The following is a 17,997-nucleotide window of genomic DNA, read 5'->3' as shown; positions in this document are numbered from 1 at the left end:
GTGAATGCCCACCCGTCTTCGCATCAAACAGAAACGCCTCCCCATTGGCATTTCCCCAAGTACTCAGTCACCTTGCCCCCTCCTACCTCAGCTTGCTACTCTCCTACTACAATTCAGCCTGTACTCTTTGCTCCTCAACCTACTCACTGTATCTCGATTTCCTCTATGTTGTTGCAAACCTCTCGCCCACATCCTGCCTCTGGCCTGGAATGCCCTCCCTTTCCATATCTGAAAGACAACTACTCTCTCCACGTTCAAAGCCTTAATGAAGATACATCTCCTACAAGAGGCCTTCCTTGACCTTCTTTTTTTCTTCTCCTACTCTCTTCTGCATCACAACATCAGAACAGTGGCTACATTAATTTTCTTTCCACACTTGGTCCAAGCCTGGGAAGATTTATGCTGAAAGCCTGCTGTCCCCTTATCACAAGAGATGGATGCAAAATCAATAGCTGCCCACTCTCTGCAGCAGTACCTACGTCTGCTCAGAATTTCCCTCAGAAGGTCATAGCCTCCCCAACTCTCCCGTCACCAGCCAGAGGCATCCTCTGAATGATTATTTGTAATTCAGTCATGCAAAGCAGCTCAATTCTGATGGTTAGGCTATAGCAGCAGCCAGGTTCAGGTTTAAAGAATATTTTCAGAAAATAAACATTATTTTCTAGGTGCAGGGGGGCGGAGTGGGAGTGTGCTAGCATGCAATACAGGGAGGAAAACAAGACAAGGAGGACTTGCCCGAGGGCTGGCCAAGATTTGAAGAAAAAAAAATGATCACAGGATATTTTTTCAAAGAGTTTATTGAAGCAGTAACAGTTTGGTCAGACACTGGCTTGAAAGAGGCAGTTTCATGATTCTGAAAAACACTTTACAAAAGTACTGCAGCACAAGATTCCCTCTGTAAACTAGGCTTTGCCGTAAACTTCCCTAGAGTTATGTGTTCATAAGACTTCAAACCTATTCTTTCTACCTATCCAGGATGGTCTTGCGCTCTTGAAAAACTGCAGAAGGCACTTGAAAGCTGTTTTAGGACTTGGTCAAATTCTTTTGCTTGCTGGTAAGGTGTTGCTGCACTGGGCATCGGGGCAGGCTTTCACTATAAATCATCATGGTGTTGGGATGTTTCGTTGATGACCTGTGAACAACAAGTTGAGGAGAAGGACCACATAATGCGTGAACAACTGTCTGATGGCAGAGGTATGAGTTTTAGAAACCTAATCAGATAACTCATGCATGTTAACCTGGTGCTACCCGCAGAACCTCATTTTCCTTTGGAGAAGCTTGGTTTCTCCATTCTGACAGCTTTATTTCCCAGAACGATGGGTGCAGGGTTGAGGGACAGTCAGAGTCTTACATGCAGGCATGAGCTGCTGCCCCCAAGACATTGAAAATGACAGTGGTTCCAAGAAGCCCTTCAGGCAGTAGGATCTGATAAATGCTAATTCACATTTCAGAAGCATATTCAGTGCAGGAGAGGCCAAAAGGCATCTGGAATCCAGCCCGAAGCTAGAGGCTAACCAGGGGAGCCAACTCACGAACACCCAACAATGCTGTGGTCTTCCTACCTCCTAGGGAAGGTGTTTGGATGACTCCCAGTTACCTTTAGCTGTCTGGGCATAGATTAATTGGGGCTTCATGCTCCAGGGACACTGAGGTGCAAAGGCTGGCTGCCCATATAGGGCACTGGCCCTGTAGAGTGGGGCTCAGTAGGGTATATCCTGGGGGCCCAGTAGAGAGGTGAAGGGAATTGTCTTTAGGGTCAGGCCAGGGTCAACTGGAGGAACTTACAGAGAGTCAAAATGTTTGTATGTGTGTGGGTACTGGGGACAGGGAGAAGAGATGGGCCAGGGTAAGGAAGATGTCCCTCTGAGCTTGTATGCCCTTCCCAGCTAGCCCTGGGAACGGATCTCATAAGAGTCATTTCCCATCACCCCTGGCTGGGTGTGGGGCATATTGACAGTGGTGCATATGTCTTTCATTTCTTTCTGCAGACCCCTCCTCTTCCCCCCTACTCCAGCCCCTTGATTTAAGAAATTCACATACCTACCTGTCCATCCCTAGTTTCAACAGTCTTGAGAAGGAGTGTTCTCTTGGGATGGGTGTCCACAAGAGGGTGGGAGTCAATGTTGGTTTCTGAAAGATGAGAATAACAATTTGTCAAAATGAGAGTTTAACGGTCCCTGCATATCACCCAAGAGTTCTCTACAAAGGATTAAGAGTCTTGTGTTTATTCCTGTTGAGAATTTCTCTCTTTCACCAGGCACCATCTCAGTGCCTTGGGAGGTTTAAAGACTTGCCAATATTGGTTTCGTGATCAGCAATCCATGTACACAGGCTGTGTGAACTATTGATTACAAAAGTGAATAGCTATTCATAAAATAGTGATTTTGGGGCAGTAATAAAAAAGTTAAAAAAAAAGTTTAATCAACTTTGTTGCCCACAAAAATGAACAGTTACGAGCCTAAGGGTAGTCAATGATCATGATCAAGTCAACGAGAACATTGGTATTTAGCAGTATAAACTATTCAGGAGTTGTGGGGTAGATTTAGTCAGGGTACATCTTGATTCTGACTAGTTCCTTTTGTCCTAATCAATCATGTGACCGGCTACTTAGGTGAAAAAAGTCTAAATTTCAGGGGGGGCCACATTCTATTATCATCATGTTATTTGTTAAGTGCTTACTATGTGTCAGGCAATGTATTAAGAACTGGGAGGATAGAAGCAAGTCGAGTTGTCCCTTGTGGGGCCCCCAGTCTCTATCCCCATGTTACAGATGAGGTAATAAAGGCACAGGGAAGAGAAGTGACTTGTCCAAGGTCACACAGTTGATAAGTGGCAGAGCTGGGATTAGAACCCATGGCCTTCTGACTCTCAGGCCCATGGGTGCACTACACCATGTGGGCCACAGTCACCCTATGCATGGTGTGACCACCACCCCCTGCTTTAGTAGCAAATTTGTGAGTGATGAGATTTCTCTAGTTTGACCCAGTAGAGGCATAATCACCTTGCCTGCCAGATTTGAGGGAGGGTTGGTTGCTGCAGTTGGGATGAAAGAGACGAACTCACCCTCTCTCTGCTACCCTTACCCCCACTGCTGGGGCTTCCCCTAAATCCACTGCAGCTTCAACTAGAGACAACTCCCCATTATTACAAGGGAGTTTCAGCTTCCCCAAACACAGGTCTTGGCGCTTAGGAGTGTCTAGGGCTTTTTCTGATCAGAAGGAAACTCCTGTGCTTCCCATAAGGAAGCTACCAAGCCCTGGAAATGAAATGGCAGTGCTCACCTCTCAGGTTCAAGGAAGAAAAGCTTGGAACCGGCAGGGTAATCCTGTAAAAAGACAGATCACGTTAAGTTGTTACCAGGCAACCCTAAGGATAGATGGTCACCTCCCAGGTTCCCACTCCTCTCCCCTACTTACCTGCTCTCCTCCCCCTCCAGTAATTTGCGGTAGGTGGCTATCTCAATATCCAGTACCATCTTGACATTCAGCAGGTCCTGGTATTCACGCAGGTGGCGAGCCATCTCTTCCTTCATGTTCTGGATTTCATCCTGAAGGCGGCCAATAGTGTCTTGGTAGTTAGCAGCTTCAACCGAAACGTTCTCCTCCATCTCATGCATCTGGCGCTCCAGAGATTCGTTCTGCAAGAGAAGAGTAGGAGCTTGGCTATGACCTCATCAAAGACCTGGTGCCCCGAGTGATGCTGCCCAACCCAGTTTGACACTATTCTGTGGTCCATGGAGAGGCAGAGGTTTCTCAGCATGAACATGGTGCCAGATAATAAGAATAATGCCATTTATTAAGTACCTACTATGTGCAAAGCACTGTTCTAAGCACTGGGGAAGTTACAAGGTGATCAGGTTGTCCCATGGGGAGTTCACAGTCTTAATCCCCATTTTAAAGATGAGGTAACTGAGGCACCAGAAGTTAAGTGACTTGGCCAAAGTTACACAGCTGACAGTTGGTGAAGCCAGAATTTGAACCCATGACCTTTGACTCCAAAGCCCACGCTCTTTCCACTGAGACACGCTGCTTCTCTAAAGTGTATGTCCAAACACTTGCAGAAGCATTCTTAAGCCACCTGCCAATTGACTATTCCAAGTAATTGTGGACAGCAGAATGAATCATTGTGTTCCAAGCTGACAGTCAGTCAAGCAGAAATAATCAAAGACACGGGGCCCAGAGGTGTGGTTCAGGAATTACCTGGTCTTTCATGCTATCCTAACACTTGGTTAAAAACCTAAACTTCTTTTGTTTCAAACTTGGCTTTAATCACTAGCTTTGATTGCCGATTCCTTCTACATTGGTTAGAAATACATTTGGGATTATGGGAATATATGTTCATGGGTCAAATGGTTTAAATAGTCCTGTTTAAAATGTCTGTTGGGTGTCCTCATATAAGGGGCGGGATGCCAATTTAGGAGGCTAGGATATTAGAGCAAAGCCCATTGTTGGTGTTAAGTTAGCCATCACCAAGCAAAGGGGAGAATTTCCTGCAATGCCAACTTCAGCCAACACAGTGGACCTGTGGTATTTCATCCCCGACACCCACACCCTCCAGCGTGTACTCACGGTCCCGTTCAGTGCATCCACTTCACAAGTGAGAGACTGGACATACCAGCGATACTCATTTGATTCCTGCTTGGCCTGGCGCAGGGCATCATTGTTCCTATTAGCAGCTTCAGAGAGGTCAGCAAACTGTTGAGAAAACATTCACAGTGGACATCTCAACCCCAGGGTGAATCGCAGCCCCTTGGTCCCAAGAGGACAGAGGACCAGTCAGCTGTCAACTGGAAAGCTGGATCACCAATGAATTCCCTATTCTACTCTCCTCCAGTCACCAGCGTCACCTCCCGTAGCATACAGCATGGTCCTGAGAAACCCATCTAGGGAAATAGGTGAGTCCTGTGCATGCCACGGATACTTCCAGAGGGAGCCCCCACCCCCTGACTGCCGGTTTGATGAAGTGAGTGTATGCATGCATGCACCATACCCCCAATCCCTGCACCCCCTCTCCAGATGGGTGACCTGTGCCAGCTGCTTGGTTTAATCCCCAGAGAGCTGGTTTAGGGACTAGGTTTAGGGTACCGCCCTCAGGGAACACCTTCCCCTAGAGTCACACCTCGGATTTGTACCATTCTTCAGGTTCATGGATGTTCTTTGCAGCCACATTTTGGTACCGCTGGCGAACATCACGCAGGGCAGCAGTGTGATCGGGCTTAGCCACATCCACATCGATTTGGATGTGCTGTTCCTGAATCTGAGACTGCAGCTCCTGTATTTCCTGGTGAAGAATAAGTAGAAGAGACCAAGTTCCTGCCAGCTTCCCTGAGAAGATCGGCTTAATTTACATTCCCCGATTAAGAGGAAGCCCATTACCTCGTCGTGAAGTTTCTTCAAGAAGACTATTTCTTCTTTTAAGGATTTGACTTTCCGCTTGAGATCAACGTGTGCCAGTGAAGCATTGTCAACATCCTAATTGAAATGAGAGCCAAATTACTTATTCTAACCAAATCAACCATTCATTAACTCACATTTGCTTTTTAGAAAACATTTGTTGAAAATAAGCAGAGTCAAATAAGCAGAGTCTACCATGCCAAAGCATCCGGAAAGAGTTGAACTGAGCTTTCCAGTCGGAGGTTTGGAATTTGGCCAAATCAATCTGGTTCTCAATTTGGAAATGCCGAGGTGAGAGGTTCTTTGGTAATTAGTCATAAGGGTAGGCCCGGTATCATGAGAGTCCAATTGGGGACTTCTTTACTGAGACAGATCTTGTGGATCTTGTAGGCCCTGGTCACCAACAAGCAGGCAGGTTAGAAAAGCAGCTCTGGCTCTGATTCTGGCTTCAGAAAGTGAAAAACAGATGTGTCAATCTATCAGTTAAACTTGCTTATCCCCTTCTTCCAGAGGACGTCACAGCTTGGAGACAAGGGAGACAGTGTGGCCTATTGGAACAAGCACAGGGCTGGGAGACAGGAAACTTGGGTTCAGAACCTGGTTCTGCCACTTGTCTGCTGGGTGACCTTGACCAAGTCACTTAACTTCTCTGGACCTGTTTCCTGTAAAAGGGGAATTCAATTCTTGTCCTGCCTCCATCATTGACTATGAGTTCTATGGGAAAAAGGTACTCTTTCCATTCTGATTATTTTGTCTCTGCCCCAGCGGCTAGCACATAGTGAGAACAACCAATGTAACTGCATATAGTATAGTACTCTGAATATAGCAGGCATTCAATGTATACTACTGGATGAAGGAATTAATTGCAATATAGTGCCTTCTTCCCGTAGATGTACTTTCTCTAACTGCTGCCCAAGCCTTCTCTCTGACTTCCCTGCCTTCAACCTTCAATCTTCTACCCAGATCATTTTCTTAAAAAAATTATTCTGGGCACATCTCCCCACTCCTTAAAAACCCCCCATCTCAGTACAATACTCTGCACACAGTAAGCTCTCAATAAATACTATTGAATGAATGAATGAATGCCTCCTGCTTTCTACCCCTCTGTTTTCTGCTCCTTTGCTTCTCAGACCCTCTGCCCCTCAGCTCTCTTTCCCCTACTCTTCGTCTCTCCTTTCTCTTCTGCTCTGCTTTCTGCTGTCTGTCTCCATCCTTCTTGACTGTGAGCCTATTGTTGGGTACGGATTGTTGATGACGTTGTACTTTCCAAGCTCTTAGTACAGTGCTCTGCACACAGTAAGCGCTCAATAAATACTATTGAATGAATGAATGAATGCCCCCTGCTTTCTACCCAGCTGCTTTCCACTCTTTTGCTTCTCAACCCTCTGCTCCTCTGCCCCTCTGCCCTGCTGACCCTCAGCTCTCTTCCCCCTACCCTTCAGCTCTCCTTTCTCTTCCCCTTTGTTTTCTGCTGTCTCCCCCCTTCTAGACTGTGAGCCTGTTGTTGGGTACAGATTGTCTTTGTAGATGAATTGTACTTTCCGAGTGCTTAGTACAGTGCTCTGCACACAGTAAGCACTCAATAAAAACTATTGAATGAATGAATGAATGCGCCCTGCTTTCTACCCAGCTGCTTTCCACTCCTTTGCTTCTCAACGTTCTGCTCCTCTGCCCCTCTGCCCTGCTGACCCTCAGCTCTCTTCCACCTACCCTTCAGCTCTACTTTCTCTTCCCCTTTGTTTTCCGCTATCTCCCACCTTCTAGACTGTGAGCCTGTTGTTGGGTACGGATTTTCTCTGTAGATGAATTGTACTTTCCGAGTGCTTAGTACAGTGCTCTGCACACAGTAAGCACTCAATAAATATGCTTGAATGAATGAATGAATGCTCCATTCACCTCTGCTCTCTACCTTCCTTCCACCCCGCAATCAGCTCTCTTCCCCATTCTGCTCTCAGCTCCCTGCCCCTTCGCTCTCGGCTCCCTGCCCCTATGCCCATCTGCACTCTTCCATTCTGCATTCTGCCCCACTCCTCTCTACCCGCTGGTATTTTCCCTCCTGGTCTCTTCCCCCCTTGTCTCTGTCCCCATAGTTTCTGCCCCGCTAGACTCTAAAACCCAGCTCTCTGCCCCCCGGTTCTATGCTCTCTGCCCCGAGCTCTCTGGATCCCCAGATTTGCACCTCTCAGCTTTCTGCCACCGGCTATCAGCTCCCCTTGGTCCTTGCCCCTCAGTTCCCTGACCCCATTCTCTCTGTCCCCTGCTTTCCTGCCTTGCCTCTCAGTTCTCTGCTCCATGCCCCTTTAGTCTCTGCTTCCTATCCCTCCACCCCCTCCCTTTCCCCCGCCCCGCCCCACACACAGCTCTTGACTCTCAGAACCTCAGCTCTCAGATCTCTGCCCTTAAGGTCTGTATCTTTCTGTTCTCTGCCCCTCAAATTTTTCCCCTTGAATCTCTTCCCCTCTGATCTCTGGGCCTTGTTCTCTGACTCCCTGTTCTCTATCCACCTGCTCTCTGAATCTCTGTCCCCCTGCTTTCTGCCCCTCAACTCACCTCCCTGTGCTCCACCCCTCGGTTTTCTGTCCCTCAACTCTATTCCCTCTGACCCTCAGTTTTCTGTGTCTTTCCTTCAGCTCCCTGCCACTCAATTCTCTTCCCTCTGCCCCTCTGCCCCTCAACTCTCACCTCCAATCACTTCATTTCACTGCTCCTCAGTTCTCTGCCCTTTTGTTCTCTGCTTTTTGTTCTCTTCCCTTTTCTTCTCTGGCCTCCTGCTCACTGCCCTATCCCCTCTGCCCCTAGACTCCCTGCCCTATTTCTCTGCCTCCCTGCTCTCTTTGCCCTCCCTGATCTTTGCACCCGGGCTCTCTACCCATCAGATGCCTGCTCTCTTCCACCCACTCTCTGCCACCCGCTCTCTAACCCCAACTCTCTGCCACCAGCTCTCTGCCCCCAGCAATGTGTGCAATCTCCCAGCTCTTTGCCCTATCCCCAATTCTCTGCTTTTCGTCCCCCAGGTCTCTGCCCCCCAGCTCTCTCATCTCTTGCCCCCCAGCTCTCTGCTTTCTGCCCCCAGCTCTCTGCTTTCTGACACACAACTTTCTGTTTGCCCAGCTTTCTATCCCTCCAACTTTCTATCTCCCTGGTTGTCTATCCACCAAGCTTTCTGCCTCTCGGCCCCTTTGCCCTCTACTCCTCGACTCTCTGTCCCTCTGCTATCTGCTACGCCACTGTCTGCCCCTCAGCTGTCTTCCCTCCTGACCTCTGTCCCCCTAATCATTGCCCCCCTTTCTGTTCCCCCTGTTGTCTGTCTCCTCCTCTCTGCCCCCCACTCTCTGCCCCGCTGAGCTTTGGATCCCTAGCTCTCTACTACTCATCTCCCTGCCCCTCAGCGCCCAGTCCCCAGTTTTAGGCACCCCCAACTTTCTGGCCCACCAGTTCCTGCCCTCCCACTTTCTGCTCCCCCTGCTTAAGACCGCCCCCCCCCCCAGTTCTCTGTCCCACAACTCTTTGTTTCCTGCCACTATCTCTCTGTCCCTCAGCTCTAGGTTCTCTGCACTTCAGCTCTCTGTCCCTCAATCCTCTGTCCCTCAGCCCTCTGCCCCTCAATTCTCTGCCCCCGAGCTCTCGGCTTTCTTCCAATCTGCTCTCTTCTTGCCTGCTCTTTGCCCGTCTGCTCTCTGCTCCCTAGCCCTGCCTCACAGACTCTTGCCTCGTAGGTCTCTCTACCACAGGCTCTCTGTGCCCAGACCTCTGCTATCTTCCATAAGCTCTCTGCCCTGACCCCCAGTTCTCAGCTCTCCATCCCCAAGCTCTCTGCTCTGCGTCCCCCAGTTCTCTGCAGTCTGTTCTTCAGCTATCTGCTGTCTTACCCCTATCTCTCTGCTCTTTGTCCCTCACTCCCTGCTCCCCCAAGATCTCAGCAAATCAGCTCAATTTCCTCCCCCAGCTCCCTGTCCAACTGGCTCTCTGCCCCCGTGCTTACTGCTCTTCGCCCCAGTGTTCTGCTTTTTCCCCCCCTCCCCCAGCTCTGTGCTTTCACCCCACTCCCTGTTCCCTATTCCCAGACTCTTTGTCCCCCATCTCTCTTTCCCCTGAGCTTTCTATTCCCCACCCCCCCAGCTCTCTGTCCCACACAGCTCTCTCTCCCCGCAGTTCTCTGCCTGTCAGCTCTTTACCCCCTGCTCTCTGACTTTTAGCTCTCTGCCCCCAGCTCTTGGCTTTCTGCCCCTTGCCCCAGCTCTCTGCTCCCCCAAATTTCTGCTCTGCCATCCCCCACACCCAGCTCTCTGATCTCTGCCCCCAACCTCTCTGACACTCAGCTCTCTTGATCCCTAGCACTCTACTCCTCAGATCTCTGTCACTAAGATCTCTAACTCCCCCGCCACTTCCAGACCTCAAGCTCACTGCCCCACCAGCTCACTATCCCCCAGCTCCCTGCCTTATCCCCCTCCAGCTCTCTGGCCACATACCTCAGGTCTCTGCCCCCCCAGCTCTCTGATCTCTGCCCCCCACCTTTCTACTCTCTGCCCCCGCTGCACTCTTTGCCCCCCCCCCCCAGCACTTTGCTCTCTGCCTCACCAACCTTTCTGCCCCATGCCCCCAAGCAGTCTGCCCCCTGCCCTCTGCCCTCGGGCTCTCTCTTCTCTTCATCAAGCTCCCTGCCCACTCTAGGTTCTCTGATCTCTGCCCACACCCAGCTCTTTTCTATCTTACCCCAAATTTCTGCTTTTTGTCCACCAGTTCTCTGCTCTTTGCACCCCAGCTTTCTGCTCTCTGCCTCTCGGCTCCCTGTCTCTCAGATCTCTAAATCACTGTTAGGATCTCTAGGATCTACTGGACTCTGGGGTTCTGACACTTGGTCCATGGCAGGGAGGTAAAAGAGAGGGTGGGGTTTTAAGGAGGTATGGAGGTTAGAATTTTGGGCCCAAATGGCAACAGGAGAGGAAGGAAAGGGTTCTTTCCCTCCCTTCTCTATGTGGGGAGACATGGGGAGCAGGGGCTGCCGAGAATAGAATAGAATAGATTCTATTTATCTAATTTGATGGTATTGGTGCCTGTCTACTTGTTTTGTTTTCTTGTCTGTCTCCCATTCTAGACTGTGATCCCGCTGTTGGGTAGGGATTGCCTCTATCTGTTGCAGAATTGCATCTTTCAAGTGCTTAGTACAGTGCTCTGCACACAGTAAGTGCTCAGTAAATACAATTGAATGAATGAATGAGGGACCTGGGCAGCGTTTTTTTGGGAGAGGAGGAATCACCCTTCTAGATAATGGCAAGGGACCCCACCCCTGAGTGGTTTGGCATGGTGCTTTCTCCCACATTAGAGAGGCTTATCCCTTGCCTCCATCTCTCCCTTGGGAAGCATCATGGCGTCATGTTTAAAGCATGGGCCTGGGAGACAGAGGATGTGGGTTCTGATGCCAGCTCTCCCATCTGTCTACTGAATGACCTTGGCCAAATGATTTCACTTCTCTGGGCCCCAGTTCCCACATCTGTAAAATTGAAATTAACCTTATGAGCCCCAGGTGGGACATGGGCTATGTCCAACCTAATTAACTTGTATCTCTCCCACCGCTTAGTACAGTGCCTGACACCTAGTAATTGTTTTACAAATAATCAATAAATGAAGCCCGCCTTGTCAGACTGAGTTTTCATGGATTCCTTTTCTAGAAGGGATCAGTGAGGAGGTGGCAGGAGCCAAGCCCCTGGGATCTTGAGGAGTGAGGGAGGATGGAACAGACCACAGAATACTAGCTAAGAATCCTTCGAGGAAGACAGCGTGTCCCCTTTCCAGTCCCTTACCACTGCCCAAGGATTAGGCCAGAAAGTAGGGTGGCCCTGGGCCCCAGCCAAACTTGAAGCAACGTGGAGCATCGGAAGGGCCCCAAGGCCCTCGGTTCCACCTGAAAAGGTGGACAGTGGGACATCCGGGCCCCTGCCTCTTCAGGTGTGACAACACATTGACAGGCGGGACAGTGGGTGGGTGGCCAGATGTTGGATACCGTTCCTCTAGGGAGATTACTGATTTGTTTCTCTTTGTGCAGGTCTTTTTGAGGGGCAGTCTTGTTCAGAGGCAGATCAGATAGATCAGATGACAGATGAGCAGTGTGGCTCAATGGAAAGAGCACGGGCTATGGAGTCAGAGGTCATGGGTTAAAATCCTGACTCTGCCATTTGTCAGCTGTGTGACTTTGTGCAAGTTACTTAATTTCTCTGTGCTTCAGTTCCTTCTTCTGTAAAATCGGTATTAAGACTGTGAGCCCCACTTGGGACAACCTGATCACCTTGTAACCTGCACATAGTAAGCACTTGATCAATGCCATTATTATTAATATAACTATTATTATTATTACTATTTTTATTACTAATATTATATTTGTACCCTTTCTAGACTGTGAGCCCACTGTTGGGTAGGGACCATCTCTATATGTTGCCAGCTTGTACTTCCCAAGCGCTTAGTTCAGTGCTCTGCACATAGTAAGCGCTCAGTAAATACAATTGAATGAGTGAATGAATGAATGAATGAATTTGTGGGGTTCCTTGTCCATTCTAGAATGACATGTTTGCTGAATTTAGCATCCTTTCCTGCCTGCTCCTGAGGACCCCATGCCCACTTCTGATTGGCTCTAAGGTGTCCAGCTCAGGAGATTGAGTGAGGGTGATGAACCAGTTTCCATGCTCATCTTGGTGGTTCCTGGAGCTGAAGTGGTGCAATTGGTTATCACACGGTTCTTACAGTGTGCTATGGATGTAGGTCATTCTATCTCCTCGAAGAGGCCTTCCCTAAGCCCTCCTTTCCTCTTCTCCCACTCCCTTCTGCTTCACCCTGACTTGCTCCCTTTATTCATTCCCCCCCAGTCCCTCAGCACTTATGTCTGTATCTGTAATTTATTTATTTCTACTAATGTCTGTCTCCCCTTATAGACTGTAAGCTTGTTGTGGGCAGGGAATGCGTTTTTTTTATTGTTACATTGTACTATCCCAAGCACTTAGTACAGTGCTCTGCACACTGGAAGCCATAAATAAATAAATAAATAAATAAATAAATGAATGAGTGAATAAATGTGCCCCTCAGGTCTATGCTCTCTGCAGCACTACCCCTCAGCTCTCTGCTCTCCACCCCTCAGCTCTCTTTCCCCCACTCAGTTAGTCAGTAGTATTTATTGAGCACTTACCCTGTGTAAAGCACCGTACTAGGTGCATGGGGAATGCAATTTTACCATTAATCCACATTTTCCTTGCACACAATAATCTTACAGTCTAGAGTGGGAGAGAGGCACTAATAGGAATAAATATATTATTGATATGTAAATAAATGCTCTGTGGCTGGGAGGAGGGATGAATAAATGGAGCAAGTCAGGGCAATGCAGAAGGGGACAGGAGAAGAAGAAAGGAGGGCTTAGTCAGGGAAGACCTCTTAGAGGAGATGTGCCTTCAACAATGCTTTGAAGGGGAGACAGTAATTGTTGGATCTGAGGGAGAGAGGGAATTCCAGGCCAGAGGGAAGACATGGGCAAGGGGTTGGTGGCAAGATAGATGAGATTGAGATATAATGAAAAGGTTAACATTAGAGGAGCTAGGTGTTGGGGCTGAGTTGTAGTGGGAGAGTAGGGTAGGTGGGGACAAGGTGATTGAGTGTTTTAAAGCCAATGGTGAGGACTTTTTGATCGATGTGGAGGTGAATGGGCAACCACTGGAGTTTCTTGAGGAGTGGGGAAACATGACCTGGAGGTCTTTGTATAAAAATGATTGGGGCAACATAGTGATATATGGACAGGAGTGGGGAGATACAGAAGGAAGAGAGGTCAGCAAGGAGGCTGACACAGTAATCCAGGGTGTTTGGATGAGTGATTGGATTAATGTAGTAGATGTTTAGATGGAGAGGACAGGGCAGATTTTAGTGATGTTGTGAAGGTAGGACTGACATGATGTAATGATGGATTGAATATTGGGGTGGAATTCGAGAGAGGAGTATTGAGAATAAATTCCATCGCATTTATTGAGCGCTTACTGTATGTGTTTAATTCATTCATTCGATCGTATTTATTGAGCGCTTACTGAGTTAAATTCATTCATTCATTCGATCGCATTTACTGAGCGCTTAGTGTTTCATTCATTCAATCGACCGTATTTATTGAGCGCTTACTATATGTGTTTCATTCATTCGATCATATTTATCGAGCGCTTACTGAGTTTAATTCATTCATTCATTCCATCGTATTTATTGAGCGCTTACTGTATGTGTTTAATTCATTCATTCGATCGCATTTACCGAGCGCTTACTGTGTGTTTAATTCATTCATTCGATCGCATTTATGGAGCGCTTACTGAGTTTAATTCATTTATTCATTCGATCGTATTTATTGAGTGCTTACTGTGTTTTTAATTCATTCATTCATTCGATCGTATTTATCAAGTGCTGAGTTTAATTCATCCATTCATTCGATCATATTTATTGAGCACTTGCTGTGTGTTTAATTCATTCATTCATTCTATTGTATTTATTGAGCACTTACTGTGTTTAATTCATTCATTCGATAGTATTTATTGAGCGCTGTGTGTTTAATTCATTCATTTATTCGATCGTATTTATTGAGCGTTACTGAGCGCTTACTGTGTTTAATTCATTCATTCAATAGTATTTATGGAGCACTGTGTGTTTAATTCATTCATTCATTCAATCGTATTTATTGAGCACTTACCGTGTTTAATTCATTCATTTATTCGATCGTATTTATTGGGCGCTGATTGTGTGTTTAATTTATTCATTCATTCGATCATATTTATTGAGCGCTTACTGTGTGTTTAATTCATTCATTCATTCGATCGTATTTATTGAGTGCTTACTGAGTTTAATTCATTCATTCATTCGATCGTATTTATCGAGGGCTTACTGTGTGTTTCATTCATTCATTCGATCGTATTTATTGAGCGCTTACTGTGTGTTTAATTCATTCATTCATTCGATCGTATTTATTGAGTGCTTCCTGTGTGCAGGGCACTGTACTTAGCGCTTGGGAAGCACAAGTTGGCAACATATAATTCTCACCCAGTCCTTAGTACAGTGCTCTGCCCCCAGGCTGAGCCCCTTTTTCCTCTCCTCCTCCCCCTCCCCACAGCCCCTGTATATATGTTTGTATAGATTTTGTTAATCTATTTATTTTATTCGTACATATTTCCTATTCTATTGATTTTCTTAATGATGTGCATCTAGCTTTATTTCTATTTCTTCTGATGACTTGACACCTGTCCACATGTTTTGTTTTGTCGTCCGCCCCCCCCGCCTTCTAGACTGTGAGCCTGCTGTCGGGTAGGGACCGTCTCTCTATGTTGTCAAGTTGGACTTCCCAAGCGCTTAGTACAGTGCTCTGCACACAGGAAGCGCTCAATAACTAATAATAATAATAATCATGATAGCATTTGTTAAGCGCTTACTATGTGCCAAGCACTGTTCTAAGTGCTGGGAAGGTTACAAGGTGATCAGGTCATCCCACGGTGGGGCTCCCGGTCTTCATCCCCATTTGACAGATGAGGGAACTGAGGCACAGGGAAGTGAAGTGACTTGCCCAAAGTCACACAGCCGGCAATTAACAACAGCATTTGTTGAGCGCTTCCTATGTGCAAAGCACTGTTATAAGCGCCACGGGGCCGTGATTTGAACCCATGACCTCTGACTCCAAAGCCCGAGCTCTTTCCATTGAGCCACAGAATACGATTGTATGACTGACTGACTGAATTAAACACACAGTGAGCGCTCAATCAATACGATCGAATGAATGAATGAACTAAACACACAGTAAGTGCTCAATCAATACGATCGAATGAATGAATGAAACACAATAAGCGCTCAATAAATGCGATCGAATGAATGAATGGATTGCTATTACGACTACGATTGGTATTTCGACTACGATTAGTTTGTCTATTCTCAACCCCGTCTCTGGCCTTGGTCACCTATGTGACATCTGGATCCTTGCCCATGTACAGCATTCAGTCGACACGGGGAGACACATATAAATAAATTACAGATAAGGGAAATAGTAGATTATAAAAATAAAAATAATAATAATAATAATGATAGTAGCATTTATTAAGCGCTTACTACGTGCAAAGCACTGTTCTAAGTGCCAGGGAGGTTACAAGGTGAAGGTTGGACAAAGTCCCTGTCCCACATGGGGCTCCCAGTCTAATTAGGAGGGAGAAAAGCTATTCTCATTTGACAGTTAAGGGAACCGAAGCACAGAGAAGTAAAGCGGCCTGCCCAAGGTCACACAGCAAGCAATTATAAACAATAATAATAAACAATAATGACATTTGTTAAGCGCTTACTATATGCCAAGCACTGTTCTAAGCACCAGGGAGGATACAAGGTGATCAGGTCGTCCCACGGGGGGCTCACAGTCTTCATCCCCATTTTACAGATGAGGTAATAATAATAATAATAATGATGGCATTTGTTAAGCGCTTACTATGGGCCAACCACTGTTCTAAGCTCTGGGCAGGTTACAAGGCGATCAGGTTGTCCCCCGGGGGGCTCACAGTCTTCGTCCCCATTTTACAGATGAGGTAATAATAATAATAATGATGGCATTTGATAAGCGCTTACTATGTGCCAAGCATTGTTCTAAGCACTGGGGAGGTTCCAGGGTGATCAGGATGTCCCCCGGAGGGCTCACAGTCTTCATCCCCAGATTTACAGATGAGGTAATAATAATAATAATATTATTATGGCATTAGCTAAGCACTTACTACATGCCAAGCACGGTTCTAAGCACTGGGGAGATTACAGGGTGATCAGGTGGTCCCACTTACTATGTGTTAAGCGCTAATCAGGTTGTCCCACGTGGGTAAGCACTTACTACATGTTAAGCACTGAACTAAGAGCAAGGATGGATACAAGCTTACCAGGTTGGACACAATCCTTGTCCCATGGTCTAAACCGGAGGGAGAACTGAATCCCCAATTTACAAATGAGATAACTGAGGCTCAGAGAATCCTCATCCCACGGTCTAAACCGGAGGGAGGAGAACTGAATCCCCAATTTACAGATGAGATAACCGAGGCACGGAGAATCCTCGTCCCGTGGTCTAATCCGGAAGGGGGAGAACTGAATCCCCAATTTACAGATGAGAAAACCGAGGCACGAGAATCCTCATCCCACAGTCTAAACCGGAGTGGGGAGAACTGAATCCCCAATTCACAAATGAGATAACCGAGGCACGGAGAATCCTCATCCCACGGTCTAAACCGGAGGGAGGAGAACTGAACCCCCAATGTACAGATGAGATAACCGAGGCATGGAGAATCCTCATCCCATGGTCTAAACCGGAGGGAGGAGAACTGAATCCCCAATTTACAGATGAGATAACCGAGGTATGGAGAATCCTCATCCCACGGTCTAAACTGGAGGGGGGAGAACTGAATCCCCAATTTACAGATGAGATAACTGAGGCACGGAGAATCCTCATCCTACGGTCTAAACCGGGGGGAAGAGAACTGAATCCCCAATTTACAGATGAGATAACTGAGGCACGGAGAAAGAAGTAACCTGCCCAAGGTCTCCCCCTCCTAGACTGTGAGCCCGCTGTTGGGTAGGGACCTTCTCTGTATGTTGCCAACTTGGACTTCCCAAGCGCTTAGTACAGTGCTCTGCATACAGGAAGTGCTCAATAAATACGATTGAATCAATGAATGAACACAGCAGACTAGAGAAGCAGCGAGCATGGCTCAGTGGAAAGAGCCCGGGCTTGGGAGTCGGAGGTCGTGGGTTCAAATCCTGGCTCTGCCAATTGTCAGCTGGGTGACTTTGGGCAAGTCACTTCACTCCTCTGGGTCTCAGTTCCCTCATCTGGAAAATGGGGATGAAGACTGGGAGCCCCCGTGGGACAACCGGATCACCTTGTAACCTCCCGATCACTTAGAGCAGTGCTTTGCACATAGTAAGCGCTTAATAAATGCTATTATTATTATTATTATTATTATTATTATTATTATTATTATTATTATTATTCTCTGGGCCTCCGTTCCCTCATCTGTCGAATGGGATGAAGACTGTGAGCCCCACGTGGGACAACCGGATCACCTTGTAACCTCCCCAGCGCTTAGAGCAGTGCTTTGCACATAGTAAGCGCTTAATAAATGCCATTATTATTATTCTTATTCTCTGGGCCTCAGTTCCCTCATCTGGAAAATGGGGATGAACACTGTGAGTGCCCCCGTGGGCCGACCGGATCACCTAGTAAACCTCCAGATCGCTGCTTTGCACATAGTAAGCACTTAATAAATGCCATCATCATCATTATTATTATTATTATTAGAAGGGGGAGACAGACAACAAAACATATATTAACAAAATAAAATAAATAGAATATGCAAATATGTACGAGAGAGAACTTGTATTTTTCAAGCGCTTAGTACAGTGCTCTGCACCTAGGGAGCACTCAATAAATACGACGGAATGAGAAACAGGACCTCAAGAAGGGCAGAGGGAACTGCATCTCACCCGAGCACTGGTTTTCCGAGGCGCGGGGGCTGTTGCTTGATTTCCCAGGCTCCTCTCTGGGAGATGAGGACCTGTGGGAAAAGGAAAACCACTGTCCGTGAAT

The 17,997-nt window shown here is 47.1% G+C and overlaps 1 protein-coding gene across 1 annotated transcript in view; it reads right to left on the bottom strand.

The window, feature by feature from the left end:
* Window positions 1-798: 798 nt before the first annotated feature.
* Window positions 799-17,997, bottom strand: part of LOC119921771 (vimentin-like) — a 30,248-nt gene continuing 13,049 nt past the window's right edge. Inside the window, exons 3-10 of the mRNA XM_038741815.1 lie at window positions 17,895-17,965; window positions 5,376-5,471; window positions 5,119-5,280; window positions 4,569-4,694; window positions 3,417-3,637; window positions 3,282-3,325; window positions 2,045-2,130; window positions 799-1,132 (exon numbers count right to left, since the gene is read on the bottom strand). Of these exons, the coding sequence (XP_038597743.1) occupies window positions 1,094-1,132; window positions 2,045-2,130; window positions 3,282-3,325; window positions 3,417-3,637; window positions 4,569-4,694; window positions 5,119-5,280; window positions 5,376-5,471; window positions 17,895-17,965 (845 nt within the window). The 3' untranslated portion in view covers window positions 799-1,093. The remainder of the gene's footprint in view (window positions 1,133-2,044; window positions 2,131-3,281; window positions 3,326-3,416; window positions 3,638-4,568; window positions 4,695-5,118; window positions 5,281-5,375; window positions 5,472-17,894; window positions 17,966-17,997) is intronic.

The sequence above is a fragment of the Tachyglossus aculeatus genome, unplaced genomic scaffold, assembly GCF_015852505.1.
Source record: "Tachyglossus aculeatus isolate mTacAcu1 unplaced genomic scaffold, mTacAcu1.pri SUPER_30, whole genome shotgun sequence".
Lineage (NCBI taxonomy): Eukaryota > Metazoa > Chordata > Mammalia > Monotremata > Tachyglossidae > Tachyglossus > Tachyglossus aculeatus.
This window is presented reverse-complemented; position numbering and strand designations above follow the sequence as displayed.